The sequence below is a fragment of the Solea senegalensis genome, linkage group LG14, assembly GCF_019176455.1.
Source record: "Solea senegalensis isolate Sse05_10M linkage group LG14, IFAPA_SoseM_1, whole genome shotgun sequence".
Classification (NCBI taxonomy): domain Eukaryota; kingdom Metazoa; phylum Chordata; class Actinopteri; order Pleuronectiformes; family Soleidae; genus Solea; species Solea senegalensis.
In genome coordinates this window covers 17230632-17257451 of record NC_058034.1, presented here as the reverse complement: position 1 = coordinate 17257451, position 26820 = coordinate 17230632, and the positions used below count along the sequence as shown (strand labels likewise).

General features: G+C 41.1%; 3 protein-coding genes and 1 non-coding gene across 6 annotated transcripts in view; 3 read left to right on the top strand and 1 right to left on the bottom strand.

Annotated features, from left to right (window-relative positions):
- The first annotated feature begins 3609 nt into the window (after nucleotides 1-3609).
- Nucleotides 3610-10838, top strand: ccdc17 (coiled-coil domain containing 17). Its single transcript, XM_044044677.1, has 13 exons — nucleotides 3610-3883; nucleotides 4464-4541; nucleotides 4749-4887; nucleotides 4974-5085; nucleotides 6841-6960; nucleotides 7117-7250; nucleotides 7487-7636; nucleotides 8205-8389; nucleotides 8476-8561; nucleotides 8635-8850; nucleotides 9841-9973; nucleotides 10197-10283; nucleotides 10371-10838. Exons 2-13 carry the CDS (start codon nucleotides 4485-4487, stop codon nucleotides 10488-10490), a joined length of 1539 nt encoding a protein of 512 aa, XP_043900612.1. The 5' UTR covers nucleotides 3610-3883; nucleotides 4464-4484; the 3' UTR covers nucleotides 10491-10838.
- Nucleotides 10839-10983: 145 nt separating this feature from the next.
- LOC122781144 (nuclear autoantigenic sperm protein (histone-binding)) lies at nucleotides 10984-16673 on the bottom strand. 3 transcript variants are annotated; one of them, XM_044044674.1, is made up of 15 exons: nucleotides 16502-16672; nucleotides 16069-16125; nucleotides 15486-15596; nucleotides 15187-15267; nucleotides 14877-14983; nucleotides 14231-14587; nucleotides 13950-14020; nucleotides 13798-13868; nucleotides 13564-13637; nucleotides 13265-13453; nucleotides 12875-13047; nucleotides 12673-12756; nucleotides 12280-12354; nucleotides 11706-11837; nucleotides 10984-11193 (listed from the first exon to the last, which is right to left on the bottom strand). In XM_044044674.1, the coding sequence occupies exons 1-15, from the start codon at nucleotides 16537-16539 to the stop codon at nucleotides 11155-11157; spliced, it is 1659 nt and encodes a 552-aa protein (XP_043900609.1). In that variant the 5' UTR covers nucleotides 16540-16672; the 3' UTR covers nucleotides 10984-11154. The 3 variants fall into 3 exon arrangements, with proteins under 3 accessions (XP_043900609.1, XP_043900610.1, XP_043900611.1); XM_044044675.1 differs by lacking the exon at nucleotides 11706-11837 and having other exon boundaries at nucleotides 16502-16673; XM_044044676.1 differs by lacking the exon at nucleotides 14231-14587.
- A 247-nt stretch (nucleotides 16674-16920) lies between these two features.
- On the top strand, nucleotides 16921-16994 carry trnam-cau. Its single transcript has one exon. It is a non-coding gene; the product is annotated as a tRNA-Met (tRNA).
- A 2304-nt stretch (nucleotides 16995-19298) lies between these two features.
- LOC122780463 (glypican-5-like) overlaps nucleotides 19299-26820 on the top strand; it is a 47467-nt gene continuing 39945 nt past the window's right edge. The window contains exons 1-2 of the mRNA XM_044043420.1: nucleotides 19299-19581; nucleotides 22515-22676. Of these exons, the coding sequence (XP_043899355.1) occupies nucleotides 19404-19581; nucleotides 22515-22676 (340 nt within the window). The 5' untranslated portion in view covers nucleotides 19299-19403. The remainder of the gene's footprint in view (nucleotides 19582-22514; nucleotides 22677-26820) is intronic.

The window sequence follows — 26820 nt, the reverse complement described above, 5'->3', positions numbered from 1 at the left end:
CCTTCTTGAGGAATCCTTCCTTTCCTCTCCCTTTAGCCAGCTTCCTCCAGCATTCCAGCTTTTATCTTTCCAGTAAAAAGAGATCAGGAAGAACGACAGTGACAGACTTTATACAATTAGCATTCCTCTTGGCTCTCGTGTTGCCTCTACCTCTCCTCCAGATTTCTACACAGTCTCTGGGGCTGAGGCAGGAGCATCAGTGATACAGTGCCGCGCACTCCGCTGCAGGAGGCTGGACGTCAATCACATGGGTAACCTAGGGAACCACGAAGCCCGCCCCCCCTCGCCAACGCCGATTGGTTGAACGAGAGAGAAACCAGAAGTCACAAGTCCTCGCAGATCCACAGATGGGTTCCGAGAGCTGTGGTGGGATCACGCACAGAGCCAAACAGTACAGGATTGCAGTACTTGTGAACTCTCCCCCTCTCTCTCTCTCTCTCTCTCTGTTTCTCTCTCACTCTCTTTCTCTCTCTCTGACTTCAAAGCCTGCTGCTTTATTTTACAGTTGCTTAGCAACACACTGGCAAGTATGAGTGCTAGTATGTGTAGGGATGTGGGGGAGAGAGCGAGAGAAGAGTTCAAGTTTCTCAACTGTCTCTCTCTCTCAAAGGTGTAGATGGATGTTGCATTCTTCACTCGCTCATTATTATGTTGTTGCTTTAAAGCAGCAATTAGGGGAACGTTCTGGGAACCAAAGGAGAACGTTCTCAAAAGGTTGTATGAAGGTTGTAGAAAAGTAACGTTTTTCTTTTGGTTCCCAGCATGTTCCCCATAGGTTGTATGAAGGTTGCAGAAAAGTAACATTAGGCGAACGTTCTGATAACCAAAAAAGAACGTTCTCTAAAGGTTGTGACAAAGTATTGTTCTGGGAACGTTCTGGGAACCAAAGGAGAACATTCTCGAAAGGTTGTAGAAAAGTAACGTTTTTCTTTTGGTTCCCAGGATGTTCCCCAAGGTTGTATGAAGGATGCAGAAAAGTAACATTAGGGGAACGTTCTGGGAACCAAAGGAGAACGTTCCCCAAAGTTTGTAGAAAAGTAATGTTAGCGGAATGTTCTGAGAACCAAAAAAGAACGTTCTCTAAAGGTTGTGACAAAGTATTGTTCTGGGAACGTTCTGGAAAACCGAATGTGCATCCAAAAGAACCAAAAACGTTTGGGGAAAGTTAGGAAATCTTTCCATATAAACCACAAGACATGCTAGGGGGAACCTTCAGAGAACATTCCCACAACCAAAAGGTAATGTTCCCAGAACGTTCTGAAAACTAAAGATTGTTAGCTGGGGGATGGTTTTACCTTATGTTACGTGTATGAATTCACAAACCTCTTCCATTATACATCTGTGTTTGCATCCACACAGCAACAGTCACGAGTCAAACTACAACCGTCAAAATCTCTTTATGTCTGATATTTGAAAATACTCTTATAGGCCACTTTACTAGGTACACATGTTCATCTGCTTGTTTATACTTGATCAGCCAATCCCTGCTGCAGTAACTCAAAGAATTAGATATACAGAGAGAGAAAGAGAGAGAGAGAGAGATGACCTGCTGAAGTTTAAACCAAGCATCAGAATGCCGCAGGGCGGTTGTCAAGTATTTCAGAAAACGCTGACCTACTGGTATTTTCACGCACAACCATATGTAGAGTTTATAGAGAACAGTCTGAAGTGAGCGGCAGTTCTCTGGGAGAAAATGCCTTGCTGATGTCAGAGGTCAGAGGAGAATGACCAGTCTGGTTTCGAGATGATTGAAAGGTAACAGTAACTTAAAAAAAAATACACTTAGCTGAGGAGCTCAAATACACAGCATGAGCAAGAGCCATTAAGTTTTATGTTATCATTTAAAAAGAAACTGTACAGAAAATGAACGTGTTCCAAAACCCTTAATCTCTGAAGCAATGCACACCAACTGTTTGCAGGAACTTCACCATAAAACAAGCCACTGGGAATATTGCAGTCACATCCCGATCACAGCTCAAGATTCAATCGCTGTAGATGTTATTACAACAATAGCAATAGGACACAACACCACCATGCTTTAATTGTGAACCAACAGTTCATTTCAGAAATACGTCTGAATGCTCACAAAGCTTCAGTATGACTATTTCTGTGTCGACTCGAAATGCAGTGTTACATGTTAACTGTTCTCTAAAGTCACAGCAGTTACATGAAGGCATAATAATGTTTTCAACTGCAAAAAAATATCAAACAATTCAACAATGATTCTCAAAATACCTCCCACAATAAAAGGTATGTCCGAATTACCTCACCCACAGGTAGGTGAAACGACTGTCGTGCACTCAAACTCGTCTCAAATTGACTGCTTTTGATATCATTTACAAATTATCACTATATTTTCTGAAAATCACAGCATATTAGACAACAATCTGTTGTGACTGCAGTGCAGAAGTTGCAAAAAAAAAAAGCAGATTGTCAACACAGCTGCCAACAGAGGGCACTATTTATACTGGATAGCATCAAAGAGAACTAAAGGGGCATGATGGGGAAAATGGTTATGTTTTTTACACTGCTCAGCACAACCTGATGAACAGAAGGCAGGAGTGAATTTGAAAACTGCTAAGCTGGTAAACAAACAGACGGGGTTAGTATCTGTTTTCATAAGCTTTGGATATGACTTCAGCTCAGAGGATTCTCTGTGAAGCCGAGAACTGAGATGTGACGAGCTCCTCTCAAAGGAACTGACCTGACAGACCTGATGGGGAAGTGTCTCTGTAGAGAACTGCACTAAAAACCTAGAACATACATTCATTCTTATGATGAGAACACATTTACAACACGTTGAGTTGTATTTCTTTGTCATTAAGGTGACTTTAAGGTATTTTTTCTTACACACACACATACACACATACACACACACATACACACATACACACATACATACATATATAAATATAGATATATAGATATAGAGCAGTGAATGTACTCACTGAGGGTCAGGACTTTTCTGTGGATGCTTCAAAGTGTGACTTCCTCCTCACAGCTGCAGAGACCGAGAGTTCACTCAAGGGACGGATCATAAGGCAGTCTGAGAATTTACCAAACAAAAAGGAAAGAAAAATAAGTTTTAAATATTCAAATAGACAGAGGAAAACACAAGGGCAAGTGTTAGCTTAATGTGACAGGAGTGGATTAACTGGGAAGTAATCCAGAGCAGCAATGACTGCTTACCCTTTATGAATAATAAAATAAAGAAGCAAAGACAATATAGGTGGAAATGTGAGTAATATTAATTATAATCTCACTTCTGTCATCTAAAACTCAGAAGATGTTTATTTTTGTCTATTGTGGGTTATTGTAAAACATGGTAGGGTAGTCTGGAATGGAGGCCATATGAAGCCTGACTGATATACAGTAAATAATGAATAACAAGTATTCATACAATCAGGTGTTTGTACACTGATGGAAAATGAAGTATATTTATGTTATCTTCAATATCTCCATCCATCCATCCATCCATCAACCGCTTATTCGAGATTGAGTCACCGGTGTGTATTGTGTGTAAAACTGACAGAAGAAATCACCACACACTGACAACAGAGTCACTGGCATGGTGACAGTTACCAGCAAACATGAGGAAAAACCCAAACACGTTCAACAGCTTCAAACTGACTCATCCTGACGCTCAACTCGGAACAAGTGTAGTGTTTTTCCCTAGTCTACTCCAGTTTATGGACGTAGTCAATCACTATCACCAGCTTTGGTAACAGATGGAGAAGGATTGGATCTGCGGCGCCTGTAACATGGTGTTTCGCTCTGCTGGGTTGTTTGAGAAACATAAAGCACTGTTCTGCATCAGCACCGAGGTCAGTGGAGGAGGTGCAGACACAACACAGAGGAGAACACCTGATCCAGTCACAGTAAGGTGGTTAGTTTGCTATAGTTTATACATAAAGTCTACAGTGTACTATATAAATGCTGTAAAATGATGTTTTAAACCTATAAATGTTTATCAATAATAAACAGATGGTGCATCCTATTGTTTATATATATATATATATGATGGTCCAGTGAATATATTAAATAGGTCTCAAACTCGCTGCCCACAAGCCCACCACTTAATATCAAGTTATTTCTGTATGGTTTATATTATTAATAGATTCATTTTGCATCATAAATGTATCATTTCATATCAACACATATAAAAGAAAGCCACTGCTCCAACCAGACCTCAGTCACTCTGCACTACAGCAAAGACAACAACCAAAACACGCTGAGCCTCTTCATATGTGCCAGTATAGCTGACAGTCCAATTTTCTTGCAGAGATGATCACAGGGAAAAAAGTTACACAGATACACACACTGAGCACTGCATTCCATGGTCTTTGATTAAAAATGCATGCTTGACTATGTTTAGGTCAGTGAGGACATACTGGAGGTTTGCTGGGTATCACACATTTATATTTTCCTATTATTACATTCAAATAGAACACAATTTCTCTTAGTTTTACAGGTTGAGGACGTCCATGGAAAACAATCTTCCAAACGGCTCAAAAAGGACCACAGATATCGACGATTCAAAGGTTCTCCATCTGTCCACGTACTGTATACTTAACTGTAAATCAAAGTCTCTAGAGATAGGCATTTTAATTTATGATTATGTGCCATAAGTGTCATTTCCTATATCAGGTACCAGCGCGAGGTCACAATTTAATGATGCTGGGTCTCATGGGTGAATGAAAAAAGACGGTGTTTAAGAAGCAACGCTGTACATACATCTATCCTTTTAGGAGCATAACCGTCAGCTGAGACGTCACCATATGGGTCACAGTGACAGACTGAAGGAGATGAGGGAGATGGCGACGCTCCACGAGCGCCAAGTGGCCCTGATACAAGCTCACAACCAGGAGCTGCAGCAGCAAAGAGACGGTGAAGAACAAAAACGAGATGAGCCTCAGAACAGGCCAGAAAGTCTCAAAATGTCACTTGATGTAAATGTGGTGTGTGTGTTTCAGAGCTGGCCCGTCAGCTAAATGTCCTGGGCGAGCAGAGAAACACGAGCCACCTTGAGAGTGTACGGAACGAGGAAACATTACAACAATTTGCTGAACACCTGCATGCATTACAGTAAGTGTGTGTAAATATCACAGTATTAAAAGTGGCTGACTGACTGTACGGCCTCCGTTTAGAACCAACTACAGTGATTTCAGTGGAATCTGTAACAACACCTTTTATCTGTGTAACTCACAGGTCTGCCCTTTATGCTGTATGACTTAGTTTAACATGGTTCTAAAGGGGTTTTTAAACGAAAACGAAACTGAACACACAAGGTAAAAAGGAAAATTGCTCGATAAGGTGAAAGTGAAATGGTGACAGAGACATACCTGAGAATATGGGGGCGCACGATAAAGCACACGACATGAAACAAACAGGATGAACCGCCAAAGACACCTGGGGGGGAGCACAGAGACTAAATACACCAGGGGTAATTGAACACAGGTGATTCACATCCGGGCAATCAGAGGGGAGGAAGTAAAACTAAACAAGGTACATAGACTAGGAAGAGTGACAAAGTAAAACAGGAAACTAACAAGAAACGAGGAAAACGGTGTCTATAACTAAAACCCCAAAACACATGAGGTCCAAGCTGAATAAATGTCCAACAGAAATCGCCTACTGTAACCCAGTAACTTCATTTTCCACTAACTAAACTTGTTGGCGTCATCAACTGCTGTTTATTTATTTATTTAAAGGACATCGAATGCTTGTATCACACATATATGTTAGTTATGGAGGTCTACTTACATATATGAACTTGTTTTCATGATTAAAAACCTCCTAATCACTGCAAACGAGCCGATCAAAATATCTCCTCACTATCTCCTCCGCGATGTTTCAGACCAAAACCACACCCCTAGAATGTGGACTGTGTTGTGATTGGCCAGCCAACGAGAGCTTTCCCACTGTCCTGTAATTGGCCAGGTACCTGGAAGTGACGTAATAGATAGGCCAGCTCTCAGATACACAGCTCCCCCTCTGGCACGGTGGATGCTCTGCATCTCAGCAGCTACAACGAGAGTAGTTCTTCTTCTTCTGCGGTTAAATGTACGCAACCGGATGTGCCCGGACTAGTGCCCGCACCAGGAGGCGCTACGGTGGTGAGAGGAGTGGTGAGGATTTTTGATGACGACATCAAATTAAGGAAATGCCGATCCACTTCGCAGAGCCCAGGAAAACAATACAACACTATTTTCTCAGCAGTGGCTGAACTGTTGTTCTGAAACTTTAGGGTTTCATAAACGAGGTAATGACGCAGATACACACACAAACGCAGCGTTAATTGGAGCTTCCGGTCTATGTGGGCTTTAATATTTATTCAGAACTTCTGGTATAAGGTTCTGATGCTCACTGTTTGGTATTAACATATTCAATTATACTATAGTTCTAGTTTTAAATTAGAATCATTGTTATATTTAGTGCAAAGTAAAACAGTGCAATAGGGAGAAACATCAGTATTTAAAACTGTACATGGTTATTTTGCACCATAAGTGCAACGACATCACAGAGTTTCTAAAACAAGCCTTTTGTTTATTTATTAAGGAGAATTTTGTTGACACAGATGATTGTGTAAAGATGCTGAAGTCCGTGCAGGAGGAATATTTTTTCTGCTGCTGCTGCTGCCATACGACTTAGACATCAATTATGTATTTCATTAAGCCTGGGTCATTTCTTATTAGTGCAGTGTTTGTGGCTGAATAAATTGCATTTCGTAATGTCAGGTGGATTCTGGCTGCATGGGAGACTTTCCTTTGGCGTCACAGAATGATATAATTTAGATGATCTACTGTGTTTTGTCTTTTTTGTTTTCTTCTCCTTTTCCAGCGCGCAAAAGGTCTCTTCTGTACCTGCTGATCAGCCGGATGCAAGCGAGCGTAAAAAGATGCATCAGGACAACTCCAAGCTCGTTCCTCCCGCAGATGGTCCTCTCTCTGCACAGATAAAGTAGAAACCTGCACGTATCCAGACACATTCATTTTGAAAGGGAAAGAACAAAAGCACACTGTTCCCATGTCTTCTCTGTCTGATTGTTTACATGTGAATGTGATTTTCTTTGTGTTATAGTTTTGTGTGAGGGTATACATCTCGTCTATGTTGCAGAGCTCTGCGTCAGGCATACGTGCACTCAGGTGGGTCAGATCCAGGCATCATTGCACAGATGGTTGACCTGCAGACAGACGCCCAGAGTGTGGAGAAGAACCAAGCGACAGCATCTGCCGAGGCCAGGAGGAAGAGTAAGAGAGAGATTATGTGTTTTCACTGTGTGACTTTCTGTCAACACAGCTGCCTTTATTTAGTTTATTCAATTTAATGTGCCCAGCTTTCCTATTTTAGATCCTAGTCCAGTGTTTCTTTCCATATGATCCGGTATAGAAAATTGTCTTGAGGGGCATGAAAAATGATGATTCTGTAACCGCCTGCTGCAAATTTATTACACAGAACTGAGGGTAAACTGATTTAATTAATTAAGACCCAGAACACTGTATCCTTGATTCCACAAGAGAAGCCTCCCAGCGAGGAACGACTTGGGAGCTGCTGCTTCTGGAGCAGCAGAACCAGAGATTGGAGGAGGAGATCCTCAGGATCCAGTGGGCCCGAGAGAGAAACCAGAACTATGAAGGTTGGACAATACACTCAAAAACCTCTTACTGCAGAAGGCTGACAGTCCATTTCTTTGAAATACTTAAACATAATTGAGGTCCTTTGTTTTATTTGTGTCATATGTCCTCAGTGTTATTGAAATGAAAAAGTCTGGGTCTACAAAGTCAAGATCAAATGTTGACCAAAAGATGATGCTGGATGAAATCACTAAAGTTATTACAGTTCATCCTAAAAGGGATATGAACATCTGTGTTAGTGTAGATAGCTGCTGAAGCCTTTAACTCAAATCAACAAGTCAGCCTTCTGGAACCTTCTTTCTTCTTTATCTTATGCAAACAACATTTGTGTGCCAACCAGATAAATAAAGTTTCAACCTGCTGAAGTTACTGGTTAGTTGCCAAAAACATGTCAAATTGTTCCACCAACAGCCAAAAATGTAAATGTACTCATGACGTGAATCCCCACAGTCGTAAAAGTCCTCCTTTATAGGTGCACATTTCGGCTGATTAATCAAATGATCAAACTCTGACTTAGGTGAATTAAAAGAATCCCATCAGTCGGATATCTTATGGTTGTGTGTTGTGCAGCAGCTCTGAGGACTGAGCTTGAGCTGATTCAGAGGGAGACTCTCCAGCAGGTTGATGGTTTACAAGCAGGAGTGGGGAGAAGCAGAGGAGCTCCCAGGCCCTGTAGACAACCTCCTCCACCTGCACCTCCCCGACCACCACCGCCGCTCCAAGCCAACACTCACATTCCAACTGCTCTTTCACTGGTACATTACTTCATTTTTGGCCTCATTTTGGAATCATTTGTGTAGTGTTTGCCACAATTTGGTAAAAATCTTAATATCTGCATCAGTTCCATGCAAGGTCCTCCTCTTCTCCATCAGGAAGACACATCCTGGACCCTGTGGACTCTCTGGGTCCAGCTCCCTATGACCCAGCGTGAGTAAATTACATGAATATGACATGTTTTTGATATACGTAGCTCAGTAAATAAACCTCTCTGGTCTTTCAGGGCTGGTTTCGTCATTTTCTTTGACCTGGTTCTGGGAGTCACTGCCTCTCAGAAGGCATTGTGTTTGGTTGCGGCTCTCTACTCAGAGGGTGTGGAAGTGGGACCACAGACTCCGCTGCCCCCTGTCAAGTGTCTCCCAGGGGTCTCCTCGGCTTACAGCCACAGCCTCACCCCAGGGAACTACGCCCTCCTCTCAGTCAAACAGCCTGTACCCAGGTAGGGCCGCCAGGAAGAAAATGATGAGCTTAAATCTCCACAATAAACAGATTCAGTACAGAGGACAACGATGTGGTCAGAAGGAAATACACAAATAATTGGGGGAAATATTGAAGAATATTGGCCAAATAAAATTGATTTATCTATGTTTGTGTCCAAAAATATGTCCTGTATGTCCAGTAAGCTCACTCTCCCAAGGAAGTGACACAATAGAAAATAATAAAATCCATTTTGGTGCGTGTAATATATCAGTAAAGTTGCATTTTAAAGTAACATTATACTTTCACGGGATGTTTGATGACTTCTAATTCTTTCCACCTTACCCTGTACATAATGTATACACAAAGGTTCAAGGGCAGGCAAGGATAAAAGTTTAAGTATAATTCTGATATAAAGCTGTTATTTTCACGTTTTAAAAGTTGCCTAGTGTTGCTCTAAAGCAAAATATGTATGAAATTTGTTGTATTAAGTTATAAAATGACAATAACACATGACCAGAGCTGAAGAAAATTGAAAAACTGCCTTCACTGACACTGCAAAAAAAAATGTTTCTACATAAAGGGAGGATACTTTAACATATTTAATGTCCTTACAGTCCATCTCCTCATCATGTGATGATTCTCTGCTGCTGCTGCATGGAGCAGACACACTTTCACTATCTACCTCTGTCTACATAGATTTGAAATGTATAAAAATACAATATATTGTGGGGAAGCTATGTATGTGTCTGTGTTTGTGTAAGAACACAGTGTAACAGTGATGGGTATAAGTGTAGGTCCTTGCTTTTGTGTTTCACTTCTCCTTGGCAGCCACACTCTCTCGTGTTTTGGCGTGAGATTAAGTATACAGTACGTTTGTCAGATACGTACACGCCCCTGAGAGGAGGCCAAATCTCCGTATCCCAAAACCACACATTACTCCCACAGCTGGCATGTTGTTGTCATCCTCTTACCTAGTTACACGCATGTACATTAAGCTTCCTCTCTGCAGGGTGCAGCCATCATCCTCCCTCTGCCTGGTGGTGGAAATGCAGGCGGCGCACGATCTGGACGTTCACGACCAGGACGTTCAACTGACGTCCTCTGGCTGGACATGTGTGGAACTCTTCGATCAGTACAATCAGGTTCACCTTCAAAGTCGATGTCAAACTGTAAAATACTGCAAAAACGTTGAAATTGATTCTAAAATACACCTGTGGATTTGTCTATAACTTAGAGACAAAATCTAATTTATAACATGAAGCTAAATTAATATTAGAACTTACATGATTAAAACTCTGAACTGGTTAGACATTGTCGTCATATTAACAGTTTTAGCATGTGCTTGTATTTTCTCAACACCAACAGCTCCATAGTGGCCACTGGAGGGTGCCAGTTCGCTGTCTGCCTGTTCAACCCTCACTGAACATCACCCAACTCAATACAATACCACAGGTATGAAGACCTCCATACTGAGCTGTAGCAGCAAGGAAATCATTAATTACACATTTTGCGTATATGGATGTGTGTTTTCAAACTTAGGTGGGCAACATGGAGCTGTGCATGCGTTTGGTCAACAGCCGAGACGAAGATGTGCAGACCCTCATGGAGCCTGACCCAAGCAGGACCAGGCACTATAAATATCTAGCCGTCGTAGGTTAACTCTTCTAGAACAGTAGCATACTTTGTGTCAGGATGAAGTGCAACACATGGCATGTTTACAAAAGGCAACACCTCAAATTCTTTGTATAGCACTATCGAGTTGAAAAGATGCCTGTGCCATTGCTTTTACTGTACTTCTACTTCTGTCACCACTTAAGGCAACTGTGCATGGAGGTTTAGCTCAGCTAGTTTCAGCTCCACAGGGATAAAACAAGTCTCCCCCGGCTGACCCCAAAAGACCAAGGACCAAGGAGAAGACACCTCTAAAGAGGGAGTAAATACAAACACTTAACTCTAAAGAATGTGGATTTCAAGTCTTCAGGGGCAAATAAAGATGGTCTCATCTTAGGCATTGGTGTTCCTTTTGATACAGTTGGAATGTGGCAGCTTGGGGAGCATTGTTTTTTTTCCCCCCCAATGCACAAGGTATGTTTTGTCTATGAATACCATTTAAAAAAAAAAGAAGAAAAGATGAAATCATGCACTTAAAACATTTTACATTTGCAAATCCTTTATTTGTTTTTTACTACAAGTATACAAAACTGGACAGACAAAATCTTAGGAAAACGGATCTTATTTACAAAAACAAGTTTGCTGAAGGTGGAGCAGGGGTTGGAAAGGCATGCTGTGCTGGTTTTGAAGATCAGAAGGCCCTCGTGGTCCTTCACGCTGAGGACTGTACAGAAGCCGACTGGCTGGCAGCCTGAGAGAAACAAAGCAGTTTTATCAGAATAGCAAGAGCAAAGACAACAAACAATTAGGGACTGAGCAGTGTCTCTGCCCAGAGGAGGCGGTCAGATTGCTGGTTTGTCAGGAATGGCTCTTTAAGAGTTCTCCATGATTTAAATGGCAAGACTTTCTTCCTCTCATTGACAGAGGGAAAGTTAAAGAGATGTGAAGTGTACAGACCTTTACCTCAAACAAAGACCAGTTGAGTTTCTCCCAAAAATAAGAGATGACATTGGACAACTCCTCCCATCCTACAGCTCTGATAAGGCTTATAGAGGGAGCTTTACCTTTGCATGCACAGCAAGTCCACTTGGGATTAGCAACAAAAAAAAAAAATCCTAATCTTAAATTAGATTGACTGGATCTCCATGACAAACCATGTTGTAACCACTGCACATTTTCCGTCACTCCCATTGGACAGGGCAGCATGGTCACAGCCTAGTCCGACCATTAACCAGCACACAAGACGTAAGCCTATCCACTCGCCTCCTGTGTTTTTCCCTCCTTGACTCCATTGCCGTTGCTGGCACTGGAGTCATCGCTGCCATTAACTGAGGCTTCCTGTTTGGCCTGTTTAGCATCAGTGTCCTTTACTGGGCTCTCCTCCTCTGGTTTCCTCTGTGTAGAAACATAAGACCAGGGCAAGGGGGGGTGGAGAGAGAAGGCTGAAGTCTTCTGTACACAAACAACCTTTCAGGGTCGACATTCACAGCTGAAACTGGACTCGGCCATCACCAGATCTCACACATAATTTACTGAATCATGCAAAAAAAAACAAAAAAACAACACAACTCAGCCCAAAATAACACTTAATTTGAGATAATAAGCTCTACCACAATGCAGACACATGCCCCAGCTACACTACAACTAGCACAAGACACAACAGCACAAAGCCACAACGACAGTACCACAACCAGAGCAGGCAAGCAAGCAGACAGACCCTACAACATTGATTGGTATGTTGTCAGTTTTGATGGATTACAACTTGTTCAAGTCACAAAGACTAATTATTCTCGTGTGGTTCAACCTGCAAACGAGCAAGAAGAAATAGTTGGTGTACCTTTTTCCTTACGAGGTGGGAGATATCGGAGACTGCTTTGGATGACGACCCTTTGGCTGATGATTTAACTGGAATCTGAAAACACATGCATGTGGGTTTGAGTGATTTGTCGTATTAGGTTGGGATTTCTTTTAGGGCTGCAACAATTAGTCGATTATATCCACTTTGAAAATTAAAGTGTTTCAAGTGTTTGTGTGAAAGCAGCAGTCCCAGTAATTAAAGCTCTGATATTTCAGCTTCTTAAATAAAGATTTTCTGGTTTCTTTGCTCCATAACAAAACATTAAAACTGAATAACTTTGGTTTGTGGACAAACATTTGAAATTGGTTTGGGTAACTAATCAAAAGACAGATTAATCCATTATGAAAAACATTTTTCATATCATGTCCTCACTTGACTTGCTGTTGCAAATGCTGATGAAGAGGATGAAGCGCCACCATTTTCACACAGGAATGCTGAGGAGGTTGAGGCCCCGCCCTACAAGACATTGCTTGGTTACCCAGAGCCGGCATCGATCCCGACAATATATACACAAATACGCAGTCCCATTAAAAAAGTTGTCTAAACCGTGGAGGATGATGTGACGTGCACCCACCAATGTCTGCTGAATGGCCTGGGAGGTAGAACCAGCTGTTCTCTGGCTCTCCTTGGCATCCTCCACCTTTTCTTTGATGTCAGGCAGAAGCTGTGTCAACTCATCCAGCTCCTTCTTCTCTTCTGCAGCCCCATCTGCTCCCTCTGCTGCAGCGATCATCTCCTGCAACATGGCTAGACACAAAAGACCAACAGGATTAACACAACTCTACAAAGGAGCATTTACCACTGGAGGTGCCACCTTACTGCAACAACCCATTAATCTACTAGGATTGTGGCAATTGCTTTAAAAAAATAAATAAATGTCCATTTCAACCAAACCAAACAATTCTAATTGGCTTCAAGTGCAACACAGCCACAGTTGGGAAACCTCAAGCTATTGAAACCTTACCCAGACGGGATTCGATGACCTTTATGGAGCTGTTGTAGTGCTGGATGGCCTGGCTGTACTGATCCATGTAGCACAGTGTGGTGGCAACGTGGTAGTGGGTTTCAGCCAGCAGACGGCTGTGGGGAGGCAAGTGCTTCAGCTGCAGGGCAAGACACTCCTGGAAGTCTTCTAGTGCCTGGGGGTAGTTACCTGAAGAAGGGAACACATTTGGCTTTGATAAGTGGAAGCAGTTTAAAGTTCGTAGGTAACACTACCATTACATTTGAGAAAAGTCATTTTGTCGGCTGCTCGAAACATACCCGACTCAGCACTGACTTCTCCGAGTTTAAGATATGTCTGGGCTGCCATTAGTTGTTCATCTTTGCCTTCTTTTCTGTGGAAAAAGGAAAACAGTCACATCCGCTAGCAGGGCTTAGATTATTATTATAAAGCTTGGCTGCATTTCCCAGGTAACTTGACATTTGGCGGAGACAGACGCTGATGTACTTCATGTCTTTGTTCACCTTAACTTCATCCTACAATGTTGTCCTTACCTCTTGTAGATGACTTTGGCCACCTCCAGCATTTCCCAGGCCAATTGCAAGTTCCCAACCTCATCCTCTTCCTGAGGGTCAAGGACAGGATCAACATGGAACATCATTCATTTATAAAAAAAATAAATTAAAAAAAGTGTGAGGGAACAAACCTTATTTTGTCCATTTTTCTCTCCATCCTCTTCCTCCTCATCGTCATCATCATCATCGTCATCGTCATCATCTGTTGAAGCAACATAACACCTTAATTTTTTACAAGACTCTGGTGTAAAACTGACAAATGCTCAAAAGTTAACATTCTACAAGTGCACTTTACATAAACTCCTGTGGATTCCCTTCACCCTTTAAGACAGTTCCAGTTCTAAAAATTAAACACCACGTTTGTGCTACACCCATCCACACCAGCAGTGCTCTGCATCCAGAGATGTACTGCCCTCTGGTTCCTCCCCGTCTTGTTCAGCCTCTGGCTTTGCTTCCTCATCTTTTGGTTTTGGCTCTCCATTCTGCTTTTCCTCCGTCACAGTCTTCTTTCCAGGAGACTCACTAGTGGCAGCAGGTTCATCACTGACGTGAACACCTGGGATCTTCTCCACTCCATTCACTGCAGCTCCCTGGGCTGAACTCTCATTGGATCCTCCCTCTGATCCATTCACCTGTTTCACCGGGGACTTTGCCACACCATTTTCTTTTTTCACCTCTGCACTCTCAAGCTTCGAGTCAGACGCCTCAGTCTTTTCCTGCTCGGCCATTGCGTCGTAGACCTGCTTTCGGAGCTCATCTCTAGTTTTTTCTGCGCCAGTGTCAAAAACCAGTAGAGTAGTTGTAGATATACAATTTACAAATTCTATAATATTCAGTGGTGCGATGAGTCGACTAAAAAGAGCCATATGACCTTAACATTTTGAGTAATAATTTAGGTCGAAGCAGACACAAATTCAAAATTTACCAAAGGGGCTGCAGATGTAAAATGGCTCAAATATATAGTCTGGTACATCGCATCAAATAACATTGTTTTTACCATTTATCATCACTTTTAATGAAATGAACAGTGAGAATAAAAAAATGTAAAAGATGTATACCATCAAGGTTGGAGGCACTCTCAATATTAGAGTTTGGGGGCTGTTCCTCTTCCTCTGATTCTTCTGGGACTCCTTCAAGGGCATTACCAAGGACACTGTTCTCCATCCTAACAAAAATCCATTCAAAACCATAAGAAAATGCCATTGGATTAATGAAACCATTCCTATACTGGAAAATGTGCCAGGATCAACATAGTCACTGTATCCAATTTAGAGTAGCCAGAAGCTCAATTGCAATTTTAGGAGGAAAACAAGTATAACCATATTCAAGTAAAAATAACTCCATTGTGAGCATGTGCGGTTGACCAACCTGGCAAGTTCCAGTAGGGCTTTTCCACAGAGGAAGAAGGCCTCGCCACACTCATCTGCAGTGTCGCCGTACTTTGCAGCTCTGATATGACACAAGTGTTAATGGGACAAATATTTGAATGGATCAAAAGTACAGCCTCAAACTAAATCACACAAATCAAGAGTGGGAAGGTGACGCATGATTTGAAGTCACTTCAATTAACATTTCAGCCCAAACTTGAAGATGAAAATCAGAAAATGAATGGGCAGCCCAAGAAAAGTTTATTGATATAGAGTGATGTTATACTAGCAAGTACTCACAACATGCTGCAGGCATCCTGGAAAACAGCGACCGCAGAAACAACATCTCCCATTACTAGATGCCGGTTCCCGGTGCCGATCAGTTTCTTTGCCTCTTCCATGACTTCAATACTGGAGGGTTGACGAAAAAAAAAAAAGGAAATAAATACTTTGTCTGCATACAATTTTTTCCAACCTCTCTGCACAATTTGATCAGACTTGACTTTAACACAAGTTAAGATGCCTGAGAAAAGCACCTACCATGAACACGATTTGGTCCTTTGAAGTCTATTAAAAAGCTGAAGGTTACGAGTTCGAAACCCACATGGGGCAGATTTTTCTTTGCCGGTTAAAAAGCTTTATGCTCCGTTTTATACACTTAGAATATGTTAACACGGGAAATAACCCATCAATGGTATTGTATAAAATAAATATGTGTCGTAAACTGTAGTGTGATCTGTAATTCGTCCCTTAAATGAAGTTTACCGAAACAGAAAAGTTAGTAAGTTACAATAAATATCACGTTAAACCTTCCTGGTTAAAAGGACACGTGTATACCATGCGCAAAACAGTGCAAGCAGATGCAATGTCGCTTGTAACTCACCTGTCTGTTGCAGCAGCTGCAGCCGATGACGATGATGAGCACGGCTTCTCATCCACGCTGCAAAAGTACAAACACGAGTCAACACCCAATGTGTGCATGTGTGTCCTCACTACAGACTTAAGCACAACCATTGTTGACCTACATCGTTTCACGACTGACACGGCGAGTTGACGTGAGGAAACGTTAGCTACGCGGTGTTGTTGTTAGCATCGTGTTGGCGAACTGAAATCATGTCCACGGCGTTTACGGTTATCGTCCTTGAACCGCGTCGCCAACAAAGTGGCTGCACGTTTCACAACCCATATACATCACATACCGAATATATAAAAAGCAGAGTCGGCAGCATTAGCGCACATGAGCTAAATGCTAGCTAGCTGTGTTTCCCCACCGTAAGCTTTAGTGGCAAGTGAGACAAATGAAAAGCAACTCTTACCTCCCAGAGCTGGAGGCGGCGGGCGTTTCCTCTGGCATTTTGTTCGGGGGACTGTACCGGCGCCGGCGAGCGGACAACAGACTGTGTTTTGTACAGTGTGTGCAGTAGTGCCACAGACAGATCTGTGACCGTCTTTGTTGGCGCGCTTAAATAGAGGAAAAAAGGGTCTCTGTTTCCGCCTAACTTGGGACGCGGGTGATTGGATTTAAAGGGACCGCAGCACGTATCGCTGTGCACGTACGTCAGAGAGGGGCGAAATGTCATTTAAACATAATGTCAAGAATGTGTTAAGAAAAAAGAAATTCACAGGTGTTATCAGTTAATGCATTGTCGCACGGAAATCTAACAGAATAAACGCAAATGTTACACGCCGTATATTATTGTTTAAATTTCACCTACAACGCCTGTAATATTACCAGGCCTCGTTGGCGCAGTTAGGCAGCGCGTCAGTCTCATAATCTGAAGGTCGTGAGTTCGAGCCTCACACGGGGCACGTGTTTTTGAACGAATTTATTATTTTAATAATACTTAGTGTAGTTAGTAGGCATTGTATTTGCATCATTTCATTTCATCATTTCATTTCATCATTTTTACAAGTACACATTTGTACATAATGTATGTGGCAGTTTGACTTACAAACACCCCTCTGGTGAATTGCTAAGGTAATTATTATTACCAGCAGGTGGCGTCCATCCTCCATTGTCTGGGAAAATTGTGGTTTCCACTGATTTAACTTCTCTCACGAAGGACAGTCAGGTTTAATGGATCCAATTTGCAGAAGGCTGCTGTGTTAAAATGAGAAATCTATCCATCATATCATCACTGCTCGCAGTAGACCACACATAACCAGGCTCCTCATTCCTTTCTTACTGTGTATATTCTGCTAACTGTCTATAATGTATATTCTACATTCTATTTTAAAAAAAATTTTTATAGTCTAAGTGTTAATATCTTTTTATGTTGTAATTTTCTTTTTTGGTAATGCATGTTTATTATTTATTATGTTTATCTTTACTGTCTCGCTGCTGTAACAATGTAAATTTCCCCACTGCGGGACAAATAAAGGACTTTCTTATCTTATCTTAATTCTATTTTCTGTGAGTATTATGACAGATAATCGCTTTCTTATGTTATTGTGAACATCAATAACCACTTTTTAAAAACATAAATTAATGTTTTGACACACTAACACAGCATTCTTAGTGAGGACATTCATGGATACAAAACATTCCCTGGCACCATACCCTCACATAGTTTTCAGACAATATATAATTAACATATTTTGTTCTTAAACCATTTTTTTTAAATCTTGTTACAGTTCCATCTCTTTATTTATCATATATGTGTTTAATTTATTACAATATAGGGCTGCAACGATTATTCGATTAATCTCTTTTTAATCAATTACTGAATTAGTCAACTATTTTGATAATCAGTTAACTGGTTTAAATGGGTTTTTATAATTTAAATGAATTTTCAGATTTGTATGGCTTCTTAAATTTGAATATTTTCTGGTGTATTTGCACAATATAACAAATAAATCTTTAAAATTGAATAATTTCAGTTTGTGGACAAAACGAGACATTTGAGAACATTTCCAGGTTTTCAGTTTTTCAGTACTTGATTAATTGAGAAAATAATCAACCAATTAATCGATGATGAAAATACTCATTGAAAATCAACACATTTAAGATAAAAGCCATTAAGACAGGGGCGTCAAACATATAGCCTGCGGGCCAGAACTGGCCACTAAGGGGTCCAATCTGGCTCGCATCTTTCATTTTGAGATCAAATTGCACTGTACTGAAATGAGCTAGACACCCCTGCATTAAAGGTAAGAAGATGTCAGGCAGCAACATAGCTACAACTGTGCAGAATCCCCTGAGAAGCATCATGTAATTTTTTGCTTTATTAGGACACATCCAGAATTAACAAAATAATTTAACGATTCCAATTCCATAATTGATATTACTTATCGATCCGATTCCTTATTGATTCTCATTGGGTAAGGGAATAAATACAAATTTGTTTGTTTGTATTAACTCTCGTATTTTTCTAATTTTCACATTAATTGGTCCAGACAAAAATAAATGTTTGGCTTTTTAAGCCCAACTCCCATTATGTGCCATAAAAACTAAAAACACAGACTGCTCTGTGACATTCGTTTATCCTTGCCTCAGTCATTTTATTTTTCCCTGCCTCTGTTTATGGAGTAGCAAGAGGTGCACGAGAGCAACTTACTACAGCCTCTGAGCCAGCCAGACTCTGGCCGTCATCATCATCTAAATTTGACGGACAGTGACAATGGAGATTATTCGTATAGTAAAAGTTTACACAGTGAAATGGCGCTCACATTAATGAAGTAGACAGGGCCTGTCCTGCCTGGAGAGTTGAAAGTTACCTTCGGCATTGAACAGATGGTGTCCCGTTAGCTCCACTAATAATGTTGTGTGACATAATTGTTAAGATAACAATGACATTACTGGTATAACAGGGGCGCTCTTGTCAATGGAAACTTGAGCTAACACTAGCCTAAATATTAACGTTAGCTTGCAGCCCTGCAAAACGAACTGTTAGCGCTTCAATAGCATAAAGTTGTTCAGCGAAATCATTGCTTGATTTTGCGGGCATAAAATTGCAGGCATAGAACGAAGGGCCTTAATTCTGCAAAAAAAAAAAAAAGTTACCATGTGGATGGCCCCAAAATAGCATTTTGCTCAGGGCCCCATTCAGGCTTGGGCCGGCCCTGTGTACACACACACACTCACAGAGAGAGAGAGGGAGGGAGGGAGGCTGCAGATGGAGTCTCCAGTGTCACCGCTCGGTGCAGGACTCGTGTATGATTCCACGCTGTAACTCTCAGACTCTCTTCTTAACTCCCTCTAACTTCTGACATGGTGCGATGTTCCGTGCAGCCTCACAACGCGTGGACTTGTTTCGGGTGATTGTACTGCACTTTGCTCTCGTTGCGCAGTCGGGCTGTGCGTCAGCCGACACGGGCAGCTGTCATGAGGTGAAGACAGCCTACATGATGCGCCAGATCGGCCCCGTGGAGCTGGTACCGGAGACACCGGGAACAGGTCAGTCACTGCAGTGATGATGGAGAACCAGCACACGGAGGTGAACTCGACACAGTTATTCAGTTGCTGGGGCAGAGTTTTGAAGTTGTTAAACAATATTTTAAGGGGAAATACTGAGCGAAAGTCGTAGATTTGTTGTTTTAGCAATACTATAATAACCATATGATTATTTTCCAAACCCATTTATCAGAACACAACAAGAAAATACAGGGCACATGGATGTAGTATTAAAAATTATATTAACAAAACAAAAAAACACCATTATGGAGTCTAACTCTCTTAAATCTAAAAAGGAACACTAATTAGTGTCATAGGTAACACCTGTGTTTGCCTGACTACTTAATGTAGAAAATGGCTGCTGTTACACCAGGATTATTTAAGACCTGCTTGAGCATAATATGTACATGCTTTACTGAGAATCAGAATCCTGATGTGTATATATATGTGTGTGTGTATATGAAATACAAATTACAGTCTCATCATTCCTTTCAGCCAGATATCACTGAATATGACACATGATAAGTTACAAAGCACAATGCAGTGTTTTAAATTAAAACGTCTAAGCAATTAGTTCAGTTCATACAATTATGCAATTAATCATAGTATGTTAAGTTAAAGTGTATTTCTATAGTACATTTTTAAACAACAGAAAAACAAATATAAGCAGCAATGTAAAAAAAAACTAGTACTAATAATAGCATTTTAAAATGCAGAACTTGTAAGTGAACACACCTGCACAGTATAGAGACCTTAATACTTCACTGACCAGTGGAAAAATCCTTGTCATATTTTGTTGAATTAAAGTTGATATTCCTCCTTCTGGATCATGTCTAGACAAACACAGTGGTGCATAAGCCAATGCTTGATGGATAGATATTATTTCTGAATCTGTACAAATCAAAGTTGTCGATGGTCATGTTAAAACCATGCTGTTTTCTGCACATTATCACTGTGACCAAATGTGAAAACTCCGGGCAACTTAATGGTGGTGGAGTGGATGATGCAGAGTTCTGTGCTTATTTTTTTTTTCTGCTTTCTTCGCTCCCTACTACTACAAATTTTGATTACAAGACATTTGAGAATATTATCATTTTGAAGATTTGAGAGACACTGATGGACATTTTAATTTTTTTTTTTGACATTTTATGGGCCAAACAACAAATCGATTAGTCAGTTATTTAGTTGATTCATCGTTTATTAAGTGTTGTGGTTGCTGATAGCACAGTAGGCTGTGAGTGCAGAATGTTTGCCTTCCTTGCACCAGCTTCAAACAACATCACCAGGTCTTTGCTGATCTTCAGTGAAAATGGACATATAAGTTTAAGCCAGATGCCATTTTAAGAACTCAAACTATGGGTGTGTGCGATTCTTGGACTCTCATTAGGTCAGTAAGAGGTGCTCTTTGTCTTTTTAAGACACAAATTCCCTTGAAAAACTCCATGGCACTGTCTTTTGAACCGTTTAAACGCCTTCAATGTAGTGTCATGGTGTTGCAGTTTGGCCCCAAGCCTCCATGTTGACATTCTGATGAAGTGTGTGTGTGGGATTTCATAATTGCAATTGCGAAATGAATCATGGAATTACAAATGAATATATACTTATGTAATGTCCCTTAAGATCTGCCTGTAATAATAAAAATAGCTCAGAGTCTGACACAGGTCTGTTTGTGCGTGTGTGTTCTTGTATGTGTGTCTTTGTGAAGACCAAAAGAAACGTATAAACCATAGGGAGTGAGGACATTTCGTCCTCACGTTCTGTCCCCCCCTTAAAAAGGCCTGTGAGGGTTGAGACATGGTTTTAAGGGCAAGGCTAGCATTGGGTTGTGATGGTTAAAGGAATACTTCACCCATTAGCATTTAGCTTTGTATTAATAGAATAGGGCTAGTATTTTTGAAAAATTGTGCTTCCCAACCTCAGTTTCCCCAGAGTTGAGAAATATTTTCTTTCTTTTCTTTGTTACGTGCCCACCAGTGACACTTGGTCCTGTTAGCGTAACTGCTAGCAAAGATGGCGGACACTGTTTACATTCTGGGAATGAGGTCCTGCCCCCCCTACGAGTGGGTCTAAAAAGTGTAGAACTAGCGCTGAAGTTTCAAGCCACTGGTGGGCGCGTAACAAAGAAAAGAATGAAGATATTTCTCGACTGAGGTTGGGAAGGAAAATTTTTCACTCCTATTTTTGCCCTATTCTAGTAATACAAAGCTAAATGCAAATAGGTGAAGTATTCCTTTAAGGTTAGCGTAAGTGGCTATGGAATGCGTTGTGTCTTAGTGTCCTCACAATGAATGCTACACAAACGTATGTGTTATGTCAGATTTAGGTGACAGTCCCTTTCTGTCATCTCGCTCACTCTCTCCTTTGATCTCAGTCAGCTGCTTGACAGCTTTGCTTACGGTACACACACACGCACACACACAGACACACACATCGTGTGCATGTCTGCATGTCATCATATCAGGTCCCCGCAGACCCGCTGTCATATTATACAGGCTTGCACAGCTGTTCTTGTTCAGACACTTCATTTGTACAGCATAATTAAAACATTATCTCCAAAACTTAACCATGACCAGTTAATGCCTTCACCACAACTGTAACCTATAACCTTTACATACATGAACTTCAGAAATGAGATCCGCCCTGATCAGGACATCATTATTTTCACTTGCTCTGAATACTTTATTTGACTTTTGTCAAGATGTGGAAGTCATTCTGATTTTTTATTTTTTTTTTCCCCCATAAATATTTCATCAGAAACTGGTGGCTGTGTTTGAAAATGTTAAACAAAGGTCAAAGTAAAGGTTTAAAAACACACAGACTTGATGGAACATTTTTCTGCCACCCAGTGTTTTGTTTCAGATGAGATTTTACCATCTTTTTTTTTCCACTGTGAACTGAACAAGTCTGAAGTTATGTCCCCCGTCTGCACGTTTCAGGTGAGTCTCTCCGAGTGTGCGTCCACCCCGGGCCCACGTGCTGCACAAGTAAGATGGAGGACAGCTACATGGCGGCTGTTCGCAGTGAGACGCAGCAGAAGATGCAGTCTTACAGCTTTGAGCTCAAGTACCTGATCGCAGGACACACCAAGGCCTATCAAGGTAAAGGAGATTATTGATTATTGATATTGGAAATGGGGGAAAAAAACTGAATGTAGGGATAACCAAATAACCAAGTTGGTAGAGCTGGTCCTTTGCTGAAAGTGAGGAGAGAAAAAATGTGTTTGCTTTTAATTAATTAGTTGGTTTTTTTTGCATTTCAACAGGTGGTGAAACTATTTGAACAATTTATCTAATTACAATTATTTTGACGGAAATTGTGATATGAGAGGGAATGGTATAGAGCTGAAACTATTAACCGATTACTAAATGAGTCGTCATCTATTTTTATAATCAATTAATAGGTTTGAAGCTTTTCATGATTAAAACAAGATTTTTGATTGTTTCAGCTTCTTAAATGTGAATATTTTCTCCGTTTCTTTGTTCCGTATAACAAAGAAATCATTAAAACTCAATCGTTTTGGTTTGTGGACTAAAACAAGACATTCGATAACATCTTGATTTCCAGGTTTGACAAACACTGATCAATGTTTTTTAACATTTTCTGACATTTTATGGACCAAACAATTACTCGATTAATAAGTGTTTGTTGCAGCTCTGGAATGGTAATTTTTACATCATTTTTACATATTGAAAATTGCAGTAGCCTGTATTGCGATTTTGCTGAAACCATTTTGTCAAATCTCAAAAAAAGTTATCAGCTGATTGAGAAATGTTTTTCTTTGTTATTTTAATTTTAAATGAAACCGAAAACAAACAGTGTTTTGCATTGTTCCAAAAATGACTTCAGTCTGGACGTTATAAAACAGATTTTTCTCTTTTTTTTTTCATGTCACTATATGACAAGAGAGAGAAGTTCCTTTGGCTCATTCAAGAACCCAAATCCAAGGGAGTGTAAAAGTGCTGGTGATGTTGGTGTTTTCAACAGTTCTGTCAAGTGCTTGTTGCCCCCCTGTCAATTCTCACTTTGTGGGTTCATCATGAAATGGCGAGTTTGTGTCAGGGCAGTGGTGTGAGGCCAGTTTATTTTGTGAGGCGCCGCAGTGGCCGGCCAAACAAACAACTGACGCTCGACAGTGTGAGAGCTAACTCTCCGAGGGAGCAGCAGCAAACTTTGTTACAACTCTCTGCTGTCTTTCTCCCTCTGTCGGCCTCTGTCGCCGCAATAATCGGGTTTTGTTCGCGGCCAATGAGAGAGCGAGGGACGGAGAATGTTTACATTCAGTACGTATCCGCAGCAAAGTGTTGTTGCTGCGGGCAACAGCCGGTCTCTGACGGCTGGTCTGAATAGGAGGAAGAATACTCTGCTTGTCCACTTGTCCCTCAACGCTATTCACCAGTGTGTGTGTGTGTGTGTGTGTGTGTGTGTGTGTGTGTGTGTGTGTGTGTGTGTGTGTGTGTGTGTGTGTGTGTGTGTGTGTGTGTGTGTGTGTGTGTGTGTGTGTGTGTGTGTGTGTGTGTGTGTGTGTGTGTGTGTGTGTGTGTGTGTGTGTGTGTGTGTGTGTGTGTGAGAGAGCCCTTGTGTGTGTTCTCATGTTGTGTGGAGATAAGAAGATGGATGGAGCTGGTGAAACCCAGCAGACAGACATGGCAAACATTTACCTCTCTTTCTGTCTCTCTGGCTCTCACTGCCCTGCTCCATGTGAGTGATATCAGGCTTAGTTTCAGCTGCTGTCAATGCCCTGAGGACGAGAGGCTGGTCCACGGGCAATAATGCAGCAACTAACAAGAAAAAAACTGGAAAAGGTTTATAGTTTTTCTTTATTTACTTGAAATGTATTGTGTGGACATTTAACCCTGTAACGTCTAAGCCTCAAAATGTCCGTCTGAACTTTTTTTTGCTTATTTTAACCATACAGGGGCCAGAAAATGTCCTGTGCTTTTGCCCATTTTTCCAGAATAACTTTCAATACCTGGCAGTTATTTACAATTTACTGCATGCTAAAATAGTGTTTTAACAATTTGAAATGTAGAAAAACCAATGGTTTAATCACCAGAATGTGCGTGTTAAATTTGAACAGTATAAAACATATTTTAAATAACATTTGATTGAGTCAAAATTGGAAAATATGCACAGGTGTTTTTCCAACTCTTTCCCCTCTGGTGACAAAGACGCTGATTTCGCCGGCTTCCTGCAACAGAAAATTACTGTAATAACTACACGTTGGCTTTGACATGCAACTTCTCAGCTTTCAGAAACTGTTGTCATTTTTTACAATGGCACAAATCGTCACGCAATTTCGATAAAGCAAACGCGTCGTCTGCGATTCCTTATATGAAATGAATAAATCTGTGTCCTGGATGCTCAGGATACCTTGTTCTTGGCATTTTTGTTGTAGTATTATTGTGGTACTTGTGCAGCTCTCTATCTCTATATATAAAACAAATAAATGTAGTGTAAAGAGAGAACATTAGCTGCTTTTTTGCTTTGACAAATGAAATTAATTTTGCACCACAGCAGCTGAGTGGAGGATTCATCTCTAGTGCACAGTGATTATGTCCCACTAGAGATACTGAGACATGCCCAGAGTGCTTGTACTCAAGTTCTATTTACACCCTGTGGATTACTCTGTGTGTGTGTGTGTTTTCTCCTGGCACTGTGAGACCTTTGCATGCTCTCGCCTCTTTGTCGCAGCTGTCGTCCAATCGCGTACAGGGTAAAGAGCCCATCACGTGAACCCCCGGCGTGGCCTTTGCCTCGTCACTCGATGCCATCTGTATTTGAGTTGCCATTGCGAGGACATGGGTATGCAAACACATGAAAAGTGAGACAATCTCACTCAGTGCATTAGTTTAAAGAGCCCCGATGCTGCTGCTGCTTTAAACCCCTGTTCCCCAAACACACACACACAGGTTTCCATGACTTCAGAGGACTTACATTCATTTCCCAAACTTACTCTAACTGTAAAGGAATACTTCTCTGATTTGCATTTAGCTTTGTATATTTCTCAACTAAGAGGAAACTGAGGTGGGGAAGCACAATTTTTCCAAAATACTAGCCCTATTCTAGTAATACAAAGCTAAATGCAAATCGGTGAAGTATTCCTTTAACCAAAATTACTACTGGCCTAATCCTAACGCTGAGTCTACACCTTAAAATGTACATTATAGGGACTTTATTTTGTTCCCCATGAGAAAGACAAGTCCCCATAATGTGACTGTGGAAACAGATTTAGGTCCCCACAACATAAGGAATACCAGGTACACACACCACTCTTCACAGAAGTAGTATAAACCCACCAAATTACATTGACGTTGTATTTTTAATACATAAACGCAAGGTTTTTAACAACCACACCACTGAGATGTTGCCGTTAGCGCTTACAACAGATTTCCGTCTTCAGTACACTGAATCTCTCTCATGGACAGCATCAGCTGTGATCGTGAAACGCAGAGATGACATAGACACACATGGATGCATACACTGAACATTTCAGACGAGTTGAAGTTTCTCTCTGTGTGTGTGTGTGTGTGTGTGTGTGTGTGTGTGTGTGTGTGTGTGTGTGTGTGTGTGTGTGTGTGTGTGTGTGTGTGTGTGTGTGTGTGTGTGTGTGTGTGTGTGTGTTGGGATGCCAGGAGATTGACATCACCTTTCTTTAGTTAGCAGCGTTCAAACATAGCCACACACGTGGTCTTGCTTGCTGCCTCCTCTAAACGGAACGGTGCTGTCCACGTAATAAGACGGTGTTAAACACATAGGAAACATAGTAGGATCATGAGAATTGGGCGCCTCGTTATCGCCCGACTATAGATAACAGCGTAGTGAAAATGAGCACAGCAGTGAATGGAGCTGGGTGTTATTTTGGCCTTGTGTGCAACAGGAAGAAGTCAGTCCAAGGTTGTGTGGACAAAGGCTATGGGAAACTATATGTATAGATATGGAAATGTCACACGTGCATCTACTGCATGTCTGTGGTGTTCCCATTTGAAATAAGAACATGCTTAAGAAGATTTGCTTCACAGTTTACGCAACAACGGTATGTTTTTATTAGTGCTGTCAAACAGTTAAAATATTTAATCGTGATTAATCACACATTTTTATCTATTCTAAATGTCCCTTGATTTCTTTTTGTCTTATCAATATAGAAAAGTGGATCGGCTTGCTTTGTGCAAATGTTTTTTTGTTGAGAGTATCTCTGTCACCCTGCATATTTGGAGTTGTTCCTGGTATTATGAGAGCCGCACA